General features: G+C 43.1%; 1 protein-coding gene across 2 annotated transcripts in view; it reads right to left on the minus strand.

Moving 5' to 3' along the window:
- ITSN2 (intersectin 2) overlaps positions 1–19,751 on the minus strand; it is a 148,119-nt gene that overhangs the window by 15,944 nt on the left and 112,424 nt on the right. For both annotated transcript variants that reach the window (XM_086700127.1, XM_025927237.2), the window contains one exon: positions 1,587–1,708. In XM_086700127.1, the coding sequence (XP_086556253.1) occupies positions 1,587–1,708 (122 nt within the window). The remainder of the gene's footprint in view (positions 1–1,586; positions 1,709–19,751) is intronic.

A 19,751-nucleotide genomic window follows, 5' to 3' on the forward strand; every position in this document is an offset into this window, starting at 1 on the left:
TTCAGATAACAGTGCCATGAACTGGGCATCTCTAAATCTCTATAGTTCCAAAATCAGACTGAAGATGTCAGGACCCTCCCGTGGGAGCGAGCCCTGGAGAGGTGGTGGATCTGCTCTGAGGGGCTCCTGAAGGACAAGGAAGGCATCTGGTGGTCTCTTCTTTCATCCACTGCTGAATATATGTTACTTTTTTATTCATTCCATTTACCTGCTCAGGGAGATAAGCAGACGAGGAAGGCGGTTGGGAGCTCTGGGAACCTCCGTGGGAATGGCAACGAGAACACCCCGCCTGGGAACAGTGCTTTTGCCCTAAATCCCTGACCCTGACATGACCTCTTGCCCCTCAGGCAAGGTAAGGTGGGCAGAGTGGGAATGACCAAGGCCCAAGTGGTTAAGTGACAAGTCTCAGTGGGGCAAGCATGTGGCCCCGGTCCCCTCTGTGCTGGGGTCAGAAAGGTAGTTCCATACCCATTCAGCCTCTCGGGACTGGGATCTGACCAGCAGCAGGGCTGATACTCGTAGGGGTTAGTAATAAAGACGGGCTTTTCTTCTAGGCCGTCTTTCCTGGCCAGAGAAGCGGGGAGATAAACATACATAGTTCATTTAGTACTGACGGGAAGGCCTGCAAAGGGCCAGGTGAAGTTTTGGGGATGCAGGATGTGGGGTACACGCCCCTGCTGTCAGGAGCTCAGAGCCTTGCGGGGGACTTCTCAACTGAGAGAAGTTAGCAACTGAGACGTGCGGTGCAGTGTCCACGTGAGAACACGTATGCGGGTCTGCAGGTCCCCGCTGGCATGTCGGGTGGAAACGAATCAGGGGAGGGCCTTGCTGGGGTGCAGATGCAGAAGGATGCTCCGTGCCACTAGCGAGGTCACGGCCAGGCATCACGGTGCACCTGCTGGGCCTGTGTGGGGACACGTGCTCTCTTCAGGTGCCTTGTTTATTTACTGGGTTTCTCATCTGAGGGCCCTGACACACTGAGTGAGAACTAAGTGCCATGGAAACAAGAGTATAAGTATACAGTCTCACTGTGTGTACTCAAACACAAATCCTTTCAGAGTGCTACTCCAACACCTGTTACTGGCCTACAGGTCACTGGCAACATTAATAGGCACAAACGGCAAGGACATCACAACTGGGAAATATTTTACCACGTGGTCCTTTCGGTTTTCCAAAGCGATACAAACGTTAGATGAACACTGACACTGTTTCACAGTCCCTTTGGAAACATCAAAGTCTATGAACACGGCTGGTGTCAGAAGAGCAGAGCAAACAGGCAAAAACGTGAGGGAGATGAAGTTTGCTTCAGTGCCTTCCGACCGGCTCTACCCTCGTCCTTCCCCTTCCTCGATGGGGCCTCTCCCAACATGCAGCTGAGGCGTCTCTTGTTCTCTCCAACCTGAATGGCCTCGTCTGGGGGAAGGAGTGCACTTGGGCTCTTCGGGCACCCTCCCAGAGCCACAAAGTGTTCTGAGGGTGTGAGAGCTCCTGTCACTACTCGCTACTCTACTCGTGAATTCCCACATCAAAGGTGATGCCTGACTCTGAGGCCAAGGCCCGCCCCCCTCCGCGGGCACAGCCCTCACCTCCACGACGAGCTGAAGGTCGTCCACGTACCGCTCTTCGGTCTGAATCAGCTCGTGAATATAGCCCTGCCTCTTCCTCTCAACTGGCTGCATGGTGTCCAGGCTTTGGAGATCAGCACACCCTACGGAAAGACAGGGTAGAGTTTCAAAACAGTATCTGAGTCTTCTTGGTAGGGAACAGACATTTACCAGATGTGCTGGGTTTGCAAATGGTGCCTCGAAAAAGCCACGCACGGCTTTTCCAACTTGTGCAGAGCCGCGCACCTGCGGAAAGCCGGCCTGACCACCTGCCGCTCAACCAGGGCAGCAAATCGGCACCGCCTGTAACATCTCAACGTGGTCCTGACTTCTTTCCCAAATGAATGACCGATTTAGGACTTTTTAGAAATGGCCTCAGAGAGTTCAGAACTGCGATGAACTTGTGAACATCTATGCGGTCCTCATCACCTCAGGCCGTTTTCAAAGATACTGAAATGATTCAATGAATCATATGCTTAAGACCAGCGTTTTCCAAATTGCAGGCTATGAGCTATCGGTGGGTCCTGATGTTCATTTCGTTTTTAAAAGTGTGGGTCAGGCCTAGCATTGAGACAAACACACAAATAAACACAAATTACCTTGTGCACAGCTCTCATAAGCACTGAAAGTGAACACTTTTAGTTAGGTATGAATGTGGGGATGCAGAATATATTTCCCACTGTGAGCTACTGTTAGAAAAATGAGACACATTTGTTTTCTCAAAATGCAGCGTTAAGGTTAGGAAACCTGAAATTCCCAGGACCCAGCAGTTCCCAACAAGACCACTGCCTTAACTCACCAGAACAGAGAAGTGGTTTTGGGACACCACAGACGTTAAGTGAGACTTTGAGGGAAGTCCCTAGCAACCTTGCATCAGGGTGGGCGGCACTGCATTCACTTCGGGTCAATTTACAGGCACATGGGAGCCGAACTGAATGTCAGGACTGCGAAGTAACATAATTCCAGAATCGCTTCGTAAGAAGCTGAGGGCTTGCTTCTTTGCACAGCGGGAGGGGAAATATCTCAGGTAGCCCCTCCTCCGGCAAAAAGAAAAAGCAGATAGGCACCTAGCAAGCTACAAATGAGGGAGAGAGAAAGCCCAGCGAGGCGCGGATGACCCTGAGGCAGCAGGTGTCAGGTGAACCTGGCCCCAGCCTTCGTAGGCGGGGCAGGGTCGGCACAGACACAGAGGCACCTCGCTGGCAACACAGAAACAAAGCCACAGAGGCGGAGAATGCAAGGAGCAGACTGGGTATTTCAAGGGGGTTTACCTTTGAATTTGTTTTTTCATTTTTTTTAATGTTTATTTATTTTTGAGAGAGAAAAAGAGAGAGAGAGAGAGAGGCAAAGCATGTGAGTGGGGAGGGCAGAGAGGGAGACAGAGGATCCGAAGCAGCCTCGGAGCTCGAACCCGTGAGCCGTGAGATCGTGACCTGAGCCGAAGTCGGACGCTCAACCGACTGAGCCACCCAGGCGCCCCCCCCTCTGCTTACCTTTGAGTTTTTATGTGTTTTGTATAGATTTGGACTAAGAGTTCTCATGAAGACGACTGGTCTATTTTCTGTGCATGTTGCCAACAGCTTAAAAAAATTATTCTCACAGTAAAACAAAAATAGAATAAGGCAAGAAGACGTTATGGTGCCACTGTCATGTTCAAAATTATCGAGCTTTTCTGGGGATTGTATTTTATTCTGTTCTGCGGGAGAGCACTGCAGGAAAGCTAAGTGTTCTGAGCCCAGGCGGCTAATATAGACACCTGTCTGACTAGGTTGTGTGTAGCCAGGAGGCTGGAGGCAATGGCTGGGCACCTCGTGGCAAGTGGCTCTCATGATGTGAGCCGGGGTCACCGGGCAGAGGAACGAGCGGACTCTGATGGAAGCCATCGGCGCAGTTTCTAAGGTTACCCCACCCTCGCACTAGGCACTAGGGTTCTACAAATTCCAGTCACTGACATTCTGCCACATCCACATTCTGTCTCTACTTTTATGTCATACTTTTAAATAAATTTACTCATGTTTGAGTTACATATTTGGGCAACCATGGGTTTTATGTACTGGTTACGTGTCTTCTAATACTCACTAAAATAAATATAACCATTAGAAAAAAATAAGTCTCCGAAGGTACTATTTCGTGTGCCATCACGTAGTATATCACAGGGATAGGTCCATCGCACTTGGGGAAACACTGATTTACATTAAAACCCACAAGCATCGGCCTCTCTAACTGTTCTGTACCTCGGAATAATAGGAAAAGTCCCAGATATTTTATCATTTCTAAGGTGAGAACATGCATGACATTAGCTCCATCAGGGTGGATGTGAGGACAATCCTTATACTCCACCTCTGACCGACCCCTTTGCATTTCGTTACAGTGGTTCTTAAACTTCTGTTCTCTTCAAGTTTTCAACGTGACCCTGATTCTCACTTTCAGATGTTCTTACCTCTTATGTCAGGAAAAGAAAGAAAGGTGGTGGCCCTTTCACTTCCTGCCTTTCATCTCCCTGCTCACTCATCCCTGTACTTCCTTCCTGTGTCAGGGGATGAGGAAGTCCTGTTTCTTCCTGAAGCCAGCATCCTTAACTGACCCTTTCCTTTTGACCCCTTGCCATCCTCCCCACACTGTACAACATGGTAGCCATTAGCAACACGTGGCTATTGAGCATTTGAACTGTGGTGGCTGCTCCAAACAGAGAAGTGCTCTAAGTGTAAACTACGCACCAGATCTCAAAGACCTAATATAAAAAAATCCAGAATGTAAAATAATGCACTAAAAATTCTTACGTTGATTACATATTAAATGGCAGTATTTTGCATAACGCTGAGCTGACCCAAAGAATTATTCAAGTTTTAATTTCATGTTTTACTTTTTAAAATGTGGCCTTTGGGAAATCTTAGATTCCATCTGGGCTGCATTTGGGACTTTCATTTCATTTCTATTGAACAGCTCAAGCCAGCCACTGATTTTTTATTACGTTCCTTCCCGAACAATGTTTTAGTGGCTTCTGCTATTTGCAGAATGAAGTCCTAGCTCAGCAGCACAGGGCTTCAGAGTCTCCATAATCCACCCACGGCCTCCATTTGTAGCCTCACCTCTGACCATGCAGCCCACCTTTTGGCCACCCTGGCCTGGGTTCAGTCCTCAAGAGGTGCTGGACACGCTGTGCACACTGTCCGTGGCCTGCTTCTCCACACACAGCCATCTTACCCTTCGAGGTGCAGCTCACGCGATCCTACTTGGGGGAAACCTTCCTATGCCCTGTCCCACCTACCCCCAGACCGCCTCTCTTTTGTGTTTCCGGGGTAGTCTGAGTCTGTATTTAACACTTCCCACGAGGTCACCTGCATCATAGTTCATCTCTGTAGTGTTAGTATGGCTGTCACTCCCACTGGAGGTCAGCGGCTGTGTCTCACACAGTTCTACATCAGACTCAGCACAGTGTTTTGACCACGGGAGCCAGGAAATATTTGCCAAATGGTGGACTACTGGGTTGGTCCCAGACCTGTTTGTCACCTTTCCTCTGCTCTGGACTGCAGGGAGGTCAACCCCACAGCCTGCTTATGTAAGCTCCTACTTCACTTGGCCTCTGCCCACGTTTGGCCGATGAGAGGAGGCTCTGGCAGGAGCCTGAAGACTACAGGGTAAACGGGAAAACACTCCTTCTGCCAGAAAAGAGAGGACAGGAGACCTTTTAGTCTCCGCTGGGCAGAGAACATTCGAATTGCTGGGCTCGCGTCTCATAAATTTGGAGTTCAAGGATTCTACAACTGATGGATTACCAGAAAAGTTGGTCCCTGGTTGGTGATACCCTTAGGGTGCTTGGCCAAAGAAAATGTACAACTGTCCAGAGGGTCTCCCTCACAACCTTGGTGTCACAGGATTTCCACGTAAAAGCCAAGTGTCACTAAAGATGAGCTCAACATAAAAAATTACAAGAAATAAGGAATGATCCACCATAAATAAAAAATGATGATTAGAAAGGACCCCAAGAGGGGCACCCAGTTGGCTTGCTTGGCAGAGCATGTGACTTTTGATCTCAGGGTTGTGAGTTTGAGCCCCACATTGGATATAGAGATGACTTAAAATCTTGAAAAAAAAAAAAAAACAAAAAAAACAAAAAAAAACAACAACCCAAGAACATAAGGTAACAGAACAAAATCTAAAAAAAAAAAAAAAAAAAAAGTAAAAATATGTCTATTTAAAAAATAACTCAAGACATATTGAAGGGTTGAAACCACAGAGTCTATAAAAAAGAATAGGCAGATTTGAAAACGAAACTAGGGGCGCCTGGGTGGCTTGGTTGGTTGAGCGTCCGACTTCGGCTCAGGTCATGATCTCACGGTCCGTGAGTTTGAGCCCCACGTCGGGCTCTGTGCTAGCAGCTCAGAGCCTGGAGCCTGTTTTGGATTCTGTGTCTCCCTCTCTCTCTGCTCCTCCCCTGTTCATGCTCTGTCTCTCTCTGTCTCAAAAATAAATAAACGTTAAAAAAAATTTGAAAAAGAAACTAATAAAAATGGCAAATCTTATGGAAATAATAACACATAGCTGTTCAAACATATCTGAGGAAAGGATTAGTAAATCTGAAGACAGATGTAGAAATTAATGCAGCCTACGGGCGCCTGGGTGGCTCAGTTGGTTAAGCATCTGACTTCGGCTCAGGTCATGATCTTGCCGTTTGTGGATTCGAGCCCCGTGCCAGGCTCTGTGCTGACAGCTCAGAGCCTGGAGCCTGCTTCAGATTCTGTGTCTCCCTCTCTCTCTACTCCTCCCCCACTCACACTCTGTCTCTCTCTTAAAAAAAAAAAAAAAAGGAATGCAGCTTAGAAAGACAAAAAGATGGAAAACATAAAATGGAGATTAGGAGAATAGAGGACAGAATGACAATGTCCAACATACATCTAATGGGAGTCCAGGAGGGGAGAACAGAAAAAATGGAGAGAAGTAATATAGAGATTATAATGGTTGAGATTTCCTAGAACTGATGAAAGATAGACCTCCACATACTCAGAAGGAAAAATGACTCCTGATTAGGGAAAAAAATAAAAATAAATCCATACCTAAACTGCAAAACACCAAGGAGAAAAAAAAAATGATTAGAACAGTTAGAAAGAGGGGTGCCTGGGTAGCTCAGTCAGTTAAGTGTCCAACTCTTTTTTTTTTTTTTTTTTTTTAAATTTTTTTTTTTCAATGTTTATTTATTTTTGGGACAGAGAGAGACAGAGCACGAATGGGGGAGGGGCAGAGAGAGAGGGAGACACAGAATTGGAAACAGGCTCCAGGCTCTGAGCCATCAGCCCAGAGCCCGATGCAGGGCTCGAACTCACGGACCGCAAGATCGTGACCTGGCCAAAGTCGGACGCCCAACCGACTGCGCCACCCAGGCGCCCCAAGTGTCCAACTCTTGATTGGGCTCAGGTCATGATCTCAAGGTTCTGTGGGATCGAGCCCTGTGTCAGGTTTTGTGCTGGCAGCATGGAGCCTGCTTGGGATTCTCTCTTTCCTTCTCTCTCTGACTTGCTTGCCTGCACTCTCTCTCTCCCAAAATAAATAAATTAAAATTAAAAAAAAAGAGAAATAAAAAGCAGAATAACTACACAGGAAGGGCAATCAGACTGACTGTACACATCTCCACACAACAACAGGGGGTACTGAGCAAAAATAACTGTCAAATCAGAATTCTAATTATACTACCTTTTGTGGGTAAGGAAGACAAAGACATTTTTAGGCAAAGTTTGAAAGCATTTACTACTAATACGTTGACTAAAGGAACTATAAAGAGGTGTGTTTTTGGAAGAAGGAAATTGAATAAGAAGGAAAAAAGAGTAAGGAGTGGTGGAGAGGAAGGAAGGAAGCAAGGAAGGAAGGAAGGAAGGAAGGAAGGAAGGAAGGAACAGAGGACAGGAAGGAAGAAGAGAGGGAGGGAGGGAAGGGTGAGTGAAAATACTAGTAAATACGTGAAGACTCAAAATAATCATTGATGATCTAAAATAACAATATACCTGATAGTGGGTATATATTCAACATGGTGGGGGGGTGTCTGGATGGCTCAGTCGGTTGAGCATCCGACTCTTGATCTCTGGGTTGTGAGTTCAAGCCCTGTTTTGAGCTCCACACTGGACATGGAGCTTACTTAAAAAAGAGTATAGGGGCGCCTGGGTGGCTCAGTCGGTTAAGCGGCCGACTTCGGCTCAGGTCACGATCTCACACTCCGTGAGTTCGAGCCCCGCGTCGGGCTCTGTGCTGACAGCTCAGAGCCTGGAGCCTGTTTCAGATTCTGTGTCTCCCTCTCTCTGACCCTCCCCCATTCATGCTCTGTCTCTCTCTGTCTCAAAAATAAATAAACGTTAAAAAAAAAAATTAAAAAAAAAAAAAAGAGTATAAATTCAAGGTGGATTTTAAATTTACCTAAAACTAACTTTTTTAAACACAAAAAAGCAGTAACATGAGAAATAGGGGAGAATCCTTACAGATAAAGCATCCCACCTGCACTGATTAGAAGAAGTAAGATAAATATGAAATTTAGACTTTGTGGAGACAAACACATATGTTAGAAATGCAAAGGTAACTACTCAAAGAATAGACATTGAAACCATAACCTCCAAACCAGTAAAGGGAAAGAAAGGAAGTACATTTGATCAAAGCAATAGATGTATAGGCAGAACAACAATAAGAAAAAAATTCATGGTAAATAAAAAATATATAATAAGATAGCTATAAATAGGAGTATTCCATTATTCCAATAAGAGTAAATTGCTTAAATCTGTCAGTTAAAATAAAACTCTAGATTGGATTTTAAAATTCAGCTAGAGGGGCCCCTGGGTGGCTCAGTCGGTTGAGCGTCCAACTTCAGCTCAGGTCACGATCTCGTGGTCCACGAGTTCGAGCCCTGTGTCAGGCTCTGGGCTGATGGCTCAGAGCCTGGAGCCTGCTTCCGATTCTGTGTCTCCCTCTCTCTCTGCCCCTCCCCCATTCATGCTGTGTCTCTCTCTGTCTAAAAATAAATAAATGTTAAAAAAAATTAAAAAAAAAATAAAATTCAGCTAGATGTTGGGGAAGATGGCAGAGTAGGAGGATCCTACTCACCCCGCCCCACATAAACAACTAGATAACACCCATACCAGTGTGAATAACCCAGAAAACAACAGGAAGACTGGCAGAACAGAGTCTCCATAGAAAAATGTAGAGAAGAAGCCACACTGAAAAGAGCTACAAGGGCAGAGACTTGGTCGGGAGCCAAAACTGACCTACAGGACTGTCCTTGGGAGGTAGGGATGCTGTGGGCAAAGAAAAGGGCCAGAAGCAAACTCCACCTCAGGCATCCCAGGCACAGGGGACCCTCACTCGGAGGATGAATCCCCATAAAATTGGGTTTTGAAAACCAGAGGGGATGAAGTTTGAGAGTTCTTACAATCAGTGGGGCTTAACACTTGGAACTGTAAAAATCAGCGGGCATGGCTCTGAGGGAGCCAGAGGGTGATAGGAAACTGAGTCCCCACGCTTATAGAGACAGCACAACAAACAGCCCCACTGAGAAACAGCATAGAAACAGCAGTTTGAAAAACTCCTGGAATATATAGGAAGGAGATTTATTTACTAATTTCAGAATGTGTGTTGGAGGGACAGGGATCTTTGGGAGACTTCTCCAAGGGCAAAGGAGCCGGTGGGACCATTTCTCTCCATTGCCCCCCAAGCCTGGATACACGAACACCTGTGGGAATCAGCACATTGAAAATATTCTCCATCTAGCTTACCAACACCAGGGGCCCACCCTTGTGTTCTCCTGTGGACCCACCCCTCAGGTTGACCCTGGCCTCAATAGGAATCCATCCAAAGTGGTGCCCAAACACGGTAGTGTGCAAGCAGCCCCAAGAAGGGTCAGCACCACCCCAAAGTGATTCCTGCCCCAGGGAGAGGGGAAGAAAACCACACATACCAGTTCCATTTCGGCCCCAGCAGTGGGCTGGGGGCAGAAATCTGGTCTGACTACAGGCCCCGCCCACCAGTGAAAGCTTCTCGGGGGACAACACAGGGAGAAAGCCCTACAGTACAGTGCTTCGAAGCTCTGGCAAATGACTGGTCTGACTCAACTTAAGCCCAAGATGGCCTCAGACTGGCCCACTAACAACACAGGGGCCAAACCCTGTCCACAACAGATAGAGCTACTGTAGATGACTGGAGTGAAGGCAAACACAGCTCAGCCACAACAGCAGGGCACATACAACACACACAGGAGACATCCCTGAAGTGCCAGGTTCTAGTGAACAGGGGACATTGTGCTGCAGAGCACTACAGGACTTCATCTTCATAAGGCCACTACTTTCAAGAGCAGGAGACATAGTTGACCTTAACACATAGAAACAGACACACAGAGTCAGACAAAATAAGGAGACAGAAGACTATGTACCAGACGAAAGAACAGGACAAACTCACAGCAAGAGAACTAAACAAACCAGGGATGAGTAATATGCCTGATAAAGAATTTAAAGTAATGGTCATAAAGAGACTCAATGGACTTGAGAAAAGAGTCAAGGACCTCAATGAGACCCTCAACAAAGAGAGAAAACACAAAAAAAAGAACCAATGAGAGATGGAGAACTTAATAGCTGAAATTAAAAATATACTAGAAGTGGGGCGGGGGGTGCCTGGGTGGCTCAGTTGGTTAAAACATCTGACTCTTGCTTTTGGCTGGTCATAATCTCATGGCTCATGAGTTTGAGCCCCGTATCGGGCTCTGTGCTGACAGTGTGGGGCTTGCTTGAGATTCTCTGCGTCTCTCTCTGCCTCTCCCCGGCTTGCATGTGCTCGCTCTCTCTCTCTCTCTCTCAAAATAAATAAATAAGTTTAAAAACAAAAACAAAATACACTAGAGGGAATAAATACACCAGAGGAAGCATGACCTGGAGGACAGAGTAATGGAAAGCATTATCACTGAACAAGAGAAAGAAAAAACAGTAATAAAAAATAAGAATAGAAGGGAACTCAGTGACACCATCAGGTGTGATAACATTTACATTATAGGGATCCCAAGAGGAAAAAAGAGAGAAAAGGGGACAGAAAATTTATCTGAGGAAATAATAGCTAAAAACTTCATGAATCTGGGGAAGGAAACAGAAATCCAGATTCCAGAGGCAGAAAGACTCCAACAAAATCAACTCAAAGAGGTCCACACCAAGACATAATAATTAAAATGGTAAAAAAACAGTGATAAAGAGAGAATTTTATAGGGCACCTGGGTGGCTCAGTTGGTTAAGCATCCGACTTCGGCTCAGGTCATGATCTCATTGTTCGTGGGTTTGAGCCCCATGTCAGGTTGTGTGCTGACAGTACAGAGCCTGGAGACTGCTTCAGATTCTGTGTCCCCCCCCCCCCCAACTCTCTGCTCCTTCCCCACTTGTGCACTCTCTCTCTCAAAAATAAACATTGAAAATTTTTTTTTAAAATTAAAAAATTTGAAAGCAGCAAGAGAAAAGAAAATAGTTACATACAAAGGAAACCCCATAAGACTATCAGCCTATTTTTCAGCAAGAACTTTTCAGGCCAAAGGGAGTGGCATGATATATTCAAAGTGCTGAAAAAAAACAACCCTGCAACCAAGACTACTCTATCCAGCCAGGCTATCATTTCGAATAGAAGGAGAGATAAAGAGTTTCCCAGACAAACAAAACTTACAGGAATTCATGACTACTAAACCCGCCTTACAAGAAATGTTAAAGGGGACTCTCTTGAGTGGAAAGGAAAGACCATAAGCAGGAGGAAGAAAAGTAGGAAGCACAAAAGCAGTAAAATTAAGTATATCTATAAAAACAAAAATCAGTCAAGGGATTCCCAAAATAAAAGGATGTAAAGTATGACACCATATACCTAAAACGTGGGAGGAAAGGGGTAAAAATGTGGTGATTTTTTTTTTTATTTTTATTTGTTTTTTGAGAGAGAGATAGAGTGCAAGCAGGGGAGGGGCAAAGAGAGAGGGAGACAGAAACCCCAACAGGCTCCACACTGTTGGTGCAGAGCCCAATGTGCGGCTTGAACTCAAACCATGAGATCATGACCTGAGCCAAAGTCAAGAGCTGGAGGCTCAACTGGCTGAACCACCCAGGCACCCCAAAAATGTAGTGCTTTTGGAATGGGTTCAAACTTAACTGACCATTAGCTTAATATAGACTGCTATATGTATAAGATGTTATATACAAACCTAATGGTAACCAAAAAACAAAAAACTGGTAACAGATATGCAAAAAATAAAGAGAAAGGAATCCAAGAATAGAAAGCTAGGAAACTGTGAGAGAAGAGCAAGAGACGAAAGAAATAAAGAACTATAAAACAAATATAAAAAAGTAACAAAACTGCAATAAGTACATACCTATCAATAATTACTTTGAATGTAAATGGACTAAACACTCCAATAAAAGACAAAGGATAACACAATGTATGTAAAGTGATGAATCACTGAATTCTACTCCTGAAACCAATATAGCACTGTATGTTAACTAAATAAAATTAAAAAAAAAAAAAAAATCAAGACCCATCTATATGTTGCCTGTGAGACTCACGTCAGGTCTAAAGACCATGCATATTGAAAGTGAAGGGATGTAAAAGTTTTTATCATACAAATGGAAGTGAAAAGAAAGGCAGGGAGCAATGCTTATATCAGATGAAATAGACTTTAAAACAAAGACTGTAACAAGAGACAAAGAAAGACCACATAATCTTAAAGGGCACAATCCAACAAGAAGATATAACAAGTGTAAACATTTATGTACCCAAAATGAGAGTGCTCAAATACATAGAGCAGCTAATAACAGACATAAAGGAAGAAATCAATAGTAACACAATAATAGTAGAGGACTTTAACACTCCACTTACATCAATTGATAGAGCAACCAAACACAAAATCAACAAGGAAACAATGGCTTTGAATGACACACTGGACCAAATGGATCTTACAGATATATTCAGAACATTCCATCCTAAAACAGCAGACTACACATTCTTTTCAAAAGCACATTGAACATTCTCCAGAATAGATGACATGTTAGGCTACAACACAAGTTCTCTGAACAAATTAAAAAAGACTGAAGTTGCACCATCCATCTTTTCTTTTTTTATTTTTAAATTTTTTTTTTTTTTTTTTTTTTTAACGTTTATTTTATTTTTGGGACAGAGAGAGACAGAGCATGAACGGGGGAGGGGCAGAGAGAGAGGGAGACACAGAATCAGAAACAGGCTCCAGGCTCTGAGCCATCAGCCCAGAGCCCGACGCGGGGCTCGAACTCACGGACCGCGAGATCGTGACCTGGCTGAAGTCGGACGCTTAACCGACTGCGCCACCCAGGCGCCCCGCACCATCCATCTTTTCTGACTGCATACTATGAAATTAGAAATCAAACACAAGAGGGGGTGCCTGGGTGGCTCAGTCGGTTAAGTGTCCAACTCTTGATTTCAGCTCAGGTCATTATCTCACAGTTTGTGGGTTCAAGCCCTGTGTCAGGCTGATAGCACAGAGTCTGCTTGGGATCTTTTCTCTCTGCCCCTACTCTGCTCATGCTCTCTTTCTTCTCTCAAAATAAATACATAAACTTTATTTTAAAAAGAGCTGTTAAAAAAAAGTAAACCACAAGAAAAAAATCCAGAAAAAACACAAATATATGGAGGTTCAATAATATGCTACTAAACAATGAATGGGTCACCCAAGAAATCAAAAAGGAAATAAGAAAGTACATGGAGACAAATGAAAATAAAAACACAACTGTCCAAAAATCTTCAGGGTACAGCAAAAAGCTGTTCTAAGAGGGAGGTTCATAGCAATACAGGCCTACCTTAAGAAGCAGGAAAAAATCTCAAACAACCTAACCTTACACCTACAGGCACTATAAAAAAGAACAAACAAACCCCAAACCAGCAGAAGGAAGGAAATAATAAAGATTAGAGCAGAAATAAGTGAAATAGAATCTAAAAATTAATAGAACAGATCAATGAAACCAGGAGCTAGTTCTTTGAAAAGATCAACAAAATTGATAAACCTTTAGCCAGACTCATCGAGAGAGAGAGAGAGAGAAAGAGAGAGAGAGAGAGAGAAAGAGAGAACTCAAAATCACAAATGAAAGAGGAGAAATAACAATTGACACCACAGAAATACAAAAGATTATAAGAGATTATGAAAAATTATGTGCCAGCATATTGGACAACCTACAAGAAATGGATTAAATTCCCAGAAACATACAACCTCCCAAATATGAATCAGGAAGAAATAGAACATTTAAACAGACCAATTACCAGCAATGAAATTGAACTGGTAATCAAAAACTCTTCCAACAAATAAAAGTCCAGGACCAGATGGCATCACAGGTGGTAAATTCTACCAAACATTTAAAGAAGACTTATACCTCTTCTTCTCAAATTATTTAAAAAAAAAAAAAAAATTGAAGGGGGAGAGGCACCTGGTGGCTCAGTCGGTTAAGCATCTGACTTCTGATTTTGGCTCAGGTTATGATCTCACAATTCATGGGTTTAAGCCCCATGCTGGGCTCTGGTCTGACAGCATGGAGCCTACTTGGGATTCTCTCTCCCTCTCTCTACCCCACCCCCACTTGCACTGTCTCTGTCTCTCTCAAAATAAATAAATAAACTAAAAAAAAAAAAAGTAGGGGCGTCTGGGTGGCTCAGTCGGTTGAGCATCCGACTTCAGCTCAGGTCATGATCTTGCGGTTTGTAAGTTTGAGCCCGACGTTGGGCTCTTTGTTGACAGCTCAGAGCCTGAAGCTTGCTTTGGATTCTGTGTCTCGCTCTCTCTCTACCCCTCCCTGCTTATGCTCTGTCTTTGTCTCAAAAATAAATAAAACATTTAAAAAAATAAAAAAAAAAATAGAAGGGGACAAAAAACTTCCAAACTAATTTTTGAGGCCAGTATTACCCTGATACTAAAACTGGACAGACACTACAAAAGAAAAGAACTATAGGCCAATGTCTCTGATAAACATAAATGTAAAAATCTTCAACAAAACATTAGCAAACAAAATCCAACAATACATTAAAAAAAATCATTCACCAAAATTGAGTGGGATTTATTCCTGAGATGCAAGGGCGGTTCAATATTTGCAAATCAATCAATATGATATATCACATCAACCCATAGCTAACATACTCAATGGTGAAAAACTGAGACCTTTTCCCCAAAGATCAGGAACAACACAAGGATGTCCACTCTTACCACTTTTATCCAATATAGTACTGGATACTATATACTATATACTATAGTATATACTATATACTATATACTTAGTATATACTATACTAAGTCCTAGCCATAGCAATCAGATGAGAAAAAGAAATAAAAGGCATCCAAATTGATAAGGAAGAAGTACAACTTTCACTATTTACAGACCCTAAAGACTCCACCAAAAAACTACTAGAGCTGATAAATGAATTCACAGTATACAAAATTAATATACAGAAATCTGTTACATTTCTATACATTAATAATGAAGTAGCAGAAAGAGAAATTAATAATCCCATTTACAATTATACCATTCATCAGTTTTTTTATTCAAAAAAACCCTCTTTGAATAAGCTTAACCAAAGAGGTGAAAGACCTGTACTCTCAAAATTATAAAACACTGATGAAAGGGACATCTGGGTGGCTCAGTCAGTTAAGCATCCGACTTCGGCTCAGGTCATGATCTCACAGTTTGTGGGTTCGAGCCCCACGTTGGGCTCTGTGCTGACAGCTCAGAGCCTGGAGCCAGCTTCGACTTCTGTGTCCCCCTCTCTCTGCCCCTCCCCTGCTCACACTCTGTCTCTCAAAAACAAACATTAAAAAAAATTAAAAAAAAAACTGATGAAAGAAATAGAAGATGACACAAATGGAAATATATTCCATGTTCATGGATTGGGAGGACAAATATTGTTAAAATGTCTCTACTACTCAAAGTAATCCACAGATTTCATACAATCCCTAACAAAATACCAACAGCATTTTTCACAGAACTAGAATATCCTAAAATTTGTACGGAACCACGAAAGACCCTAAGTAGCCAAGGCAATCTTGAAAAGAACAAAACCAGAGGTATCATAATCCCACATTTTAAGACAAACTACAAATCTGTAGTAATCAAAAGAGTATGGCACTGGCACAAAAACAGACACATTGATCAATGGAACAGAACAGACAGCCCAGAAGTAAACCCATGATTAAATGGTCAATTTATCTTTGACAAAGGAGACAAGAATATTCAATGGGAAAAAAGACAGTTTCTTCAACAAATGGTGTTGGGAAAATTGTACAGCTACATGCAAAAGAATGAAAAGGGCCCATTTTCTTATACCATACACAAAAATATACTCAAAATGGATTGAAGACCTAAATATGAGACCTGAATCCATAAAAATCCTAGAGGAGAGTACAGGCAGTAATCTGTCTGACATTGGCCACAGCAACTTTTTTTCTAGATATATGTCTCCTGGGGCAAGGGTAACAAAAGCAAAAATAAACTATTGGGACCACATCAAAATAAAAAACTTCTGCACAGAAATAGAAACAATCAACAAAATAACAAGACAACTTAATGAATGGGAAGAGATACTTGCAAATGACCTATCTGATAAAGGGCTAGTATCCAAAATTTATAAAGAACTTACACAACTCAACACTAAAACCCCCCAAATAATCTAATAAAAAATGGGCAGAGGACCTGAAAAGGCATTTGTCCAAAGAAGATATCCAGATGGCAAACAGACACATGAAAAGATGCTCAATACCATTCATCATCAGGGAAATGCAAATCAAAACCACAATGACATATCACCTCACGCCTGTCAAAATGGTTGAAAGCAAACACAAGAAACAACAGGTGTAGCCACTGTGGGAAACAGTATGGGGGTTCCTCAAAAAATTAAAGATAAAATCTATTTACCCAAAGAATATGGAAACACCAAACCAAAAAGATAAATGTACCCTGATGGTTTACTGCAGCATTATTTATGATAGCCATATTATGGAAGCAACCCAAGTGTCAATCGACTGATGAATGGATAAAGAAGATGTGGTATATATGTACAATGGAATATTAGCCATAAAAAAGAATGAAATCTTGCCATCTGCAACAACATGGATGGATCTAGAGGGTATAGTGCTAAGTGAAGTAAGTAAAGTCTGCAGGGGCGCCTGGGTGGCTCAGTTGGTTAAGTGTCCAACTCCGGCTCAGGTCATGATCTCGCAGTTTGTGAGTTCGAGCTCCGTGTCAGGCTCTGTTCTGACAGCTCAGAGCTTGGAGCCTGCTTTGGATTCTATGTCTTCCTCTCTCTCTGCCCCTCCTCCACTCATGCTCTATCTCTCTCTCAAAAATAGATAAATATTAAAAAAAAAAAAAGTAAAGGTTGGAAAAAGCTACACATTTACAAAATATTAAAAAGCAGCTGAGGTGGTTTGATTAGCAACAGACAAGATAGGCTTTCAAGGATCTATGTAAACGTTATAAACATTTAGGATGATACAATAATTTTGATCTTATTTGCAACTAACTGGAGAGCCTCAAAAGGTAAAATTAAAAACTGACAAAATTGCCTCTGGAAGGAAGGAAGGAAGGAAGGAAGGAAGGAAGGAAGGAAGGAAGGAAGGAAAAATAAAGATCTGAAAGATCTATAATCAAAGTAGTCAACTGTAATATCTCTCTCAATGAAAATGAGTATATATGAAAGATTTGAACACTATTAACAGGTTTAATATAATGAACATATCTACAAGGCAACAACACTTTTTTCAACAAAAACTACTGTGTAAAAAAATTTCCTGAATATAGCTGGAAAATTAAACATTAAAATTATTTTCAAGAGGCACCTGGGTGGCTCAGTCGGTTAAGTGACCGACTTCAGCTCAGGTCATGATCTCAAGGCTTGTGGGTTCAAGCCCCACGTCGGGCTCTGTGCTGACAGCTCAGAGCCTGGAGCCTGCTTCAGATTCTGTCTCCCTCTCTCTCTGCCCCTCCCCTGCTCACTGTCTCTCTCTCTCAAAATAAACATAATAAAAAAATAACTTTTAAATGTTGTAGTTTAAAGAAGAGGTTCCTAAAAGCTCCATGTACCTTCCTCCTTCCACCTCAATTTGCTTGACCTATCACAAGCATTTGTGACAGTGGATCACTCCCTCCTCTTTAAAACCCTCCTTTACTTGGCTTCTAGGTCACCACCTCACCTCATGTCCTCCTACCGCACTGGCAGTTGCCTCCTCTCCTTTCCTAGCGCCTCCTCAACCCACAGACTTAATTAACGTTGAAACCCAAAGACTCAGCCGTAGAACTCTTCTGCACATACTCACAGCGTTGGTGGTGCCACCGAGTCTTGTGGCTTTAAGTATCATCTATGCACCGATATACTCCCAAATGCACACTCCAGGCTGAATATATCCTGGGGATCTCACTGTGTTCTACTGCCTACCCAGGATCTCCACTTACCTATCTTAAGGGTGGGTGAAAGTAACATATCCAAAACCAAACTCCTAATAGTCTCTCCTACCCTTCCTCTCTCATCATGTGCCTTCACTTAATGGTGATTCCATCTCTCTGCTTGCCTGGGCCAAGATCTTTGGGGATATCCTTGATATTTTTCTTTTTCTCACACCCCTACATTCAATCCTATCTGTTGAATCTACCTTCAGAATATACCCACAGTCTGACACTTCTCACTATGTTCACTACAATCATTCTGATTGCGCCGTCATTGTTCACCCGGATTACTGATCTAGCTTCCTAATATGTCTCCTTGGTTCTGAGCCCTTCCCTGCCCCAACCCCTGCTTTAATCTAGCAAGCTAGAACTATTCTGTTAAAGCACATCGGATCATGTCCTTCCTTTGATTAGAACCCCTTGATGGGTTCTTGTCACTCCCAGCCAAAGCCAAAATTCTTACAAACAGCCTCCAAGAACTTAAGTAGTCTCCCCCATTTCCCCAGTCCCCTCTGTCCTCACTGCCTCTCTTGCTTCTCCCTCTGTTCCAGCCACCCCGGCCTCAAGCATTACCGTCATGTTCCTGATTGGGGCCCTGGCATGTGCTGTTCCCTCTGCCTAGAATGGTCTTCCAGCTATTTACATGGCTCTCTCCAGATATCTCTCATGTCCTTTAAGTCTTTGCTCACCTGACATCATTTCAGAGAGGCTTTCTCTGAGAAGCTTGTTTGAAATCCGTCCAGATCCATCCTCTTTCCACCAACCCTTCACTCACTCCCTTTCCCTAACTTGCTTTATTTTTCTAAGGTACGACATATTTATTCATTTTGTTTGTTTTCTGTCCTGCCCTACTTAAATGTCAGCTCCAAGAGGGGAGGAATTTTTGCCTATTTTATCATCTGCTATATCCCTAGTGGCTGACACACAGTAGGTCTTCAGCAAGCATTTATAGAATGTGATACGAAGATAAACTGTGAGCTGCAGGAGACAGTACATCATATTAACTAAGGTGGCCGGAGAGAATGATGAAAATTTCCTGGTAAGTTCTTCCTAGAAGACAGGAAGGGTGGGAAAATGAGAAAAATGAGAGACCACGCTACTATCAGGTCAAAGTCCTCAGGGCCACAAGACCCCCCCCCCCACCTCCACTTGTGAGAGGACACGGAGACTGACAGCCAAATTATGCATAACGAATAACAGCCACATAAACTGTGTCCCACAGAGTTGGGAGGCCATGCAGATTACAGTGCAAACAAGATCAAGAAGCAAATGAGAGACGCCTGAGAGGAGAGGAGGGAGCGACGCGAAGACTCCAAAAGGTGAAGGACAAAAGATGGTCTGTGACGACTCATACAAAGAGAGCTTGTTCGGATTATGTCATAAACTCCCAGAAAAGTCCTTGCCCATTGTGAGAAGAGCGATGTCACTGAACAACGCTATTCTCTGTGCCCGAAGCAGCAGCCAGGGTTGACATAATGGTTTTCAGTCTCACTGTGTTGACGCTCAGTGAAAAGACAATTTTTAGCAGTAAATCCAGATGACTAAGCTGTGTGCATTTTACGAAGGCTGCTTTTAATGCAGAAGTTTTGTCAGAGCACTAGAAAATCATCGAATATCTTATTTTGTAAAAGAACAGCATTTTATGCACTTGGCAACTATTTATTGAATACGAACTATGTAACAGGTAGTAGGTCCCACTTGCAAGCCACAGATA

The sequence above is a fragment of the Puma concolor genome, chromosome A3 (genome assembly GCF_028749965.1).
Source record: "Puma concolor isolate L17-30 chromosome A3, mPumCon1.1.hap2, whole genome shotgun sequence".
Lineage (NCBI taxonomy): Eukaryota > Metazoa > Chordata > Mammalia > Carnivora > Felidae > Puma > Puma concolor.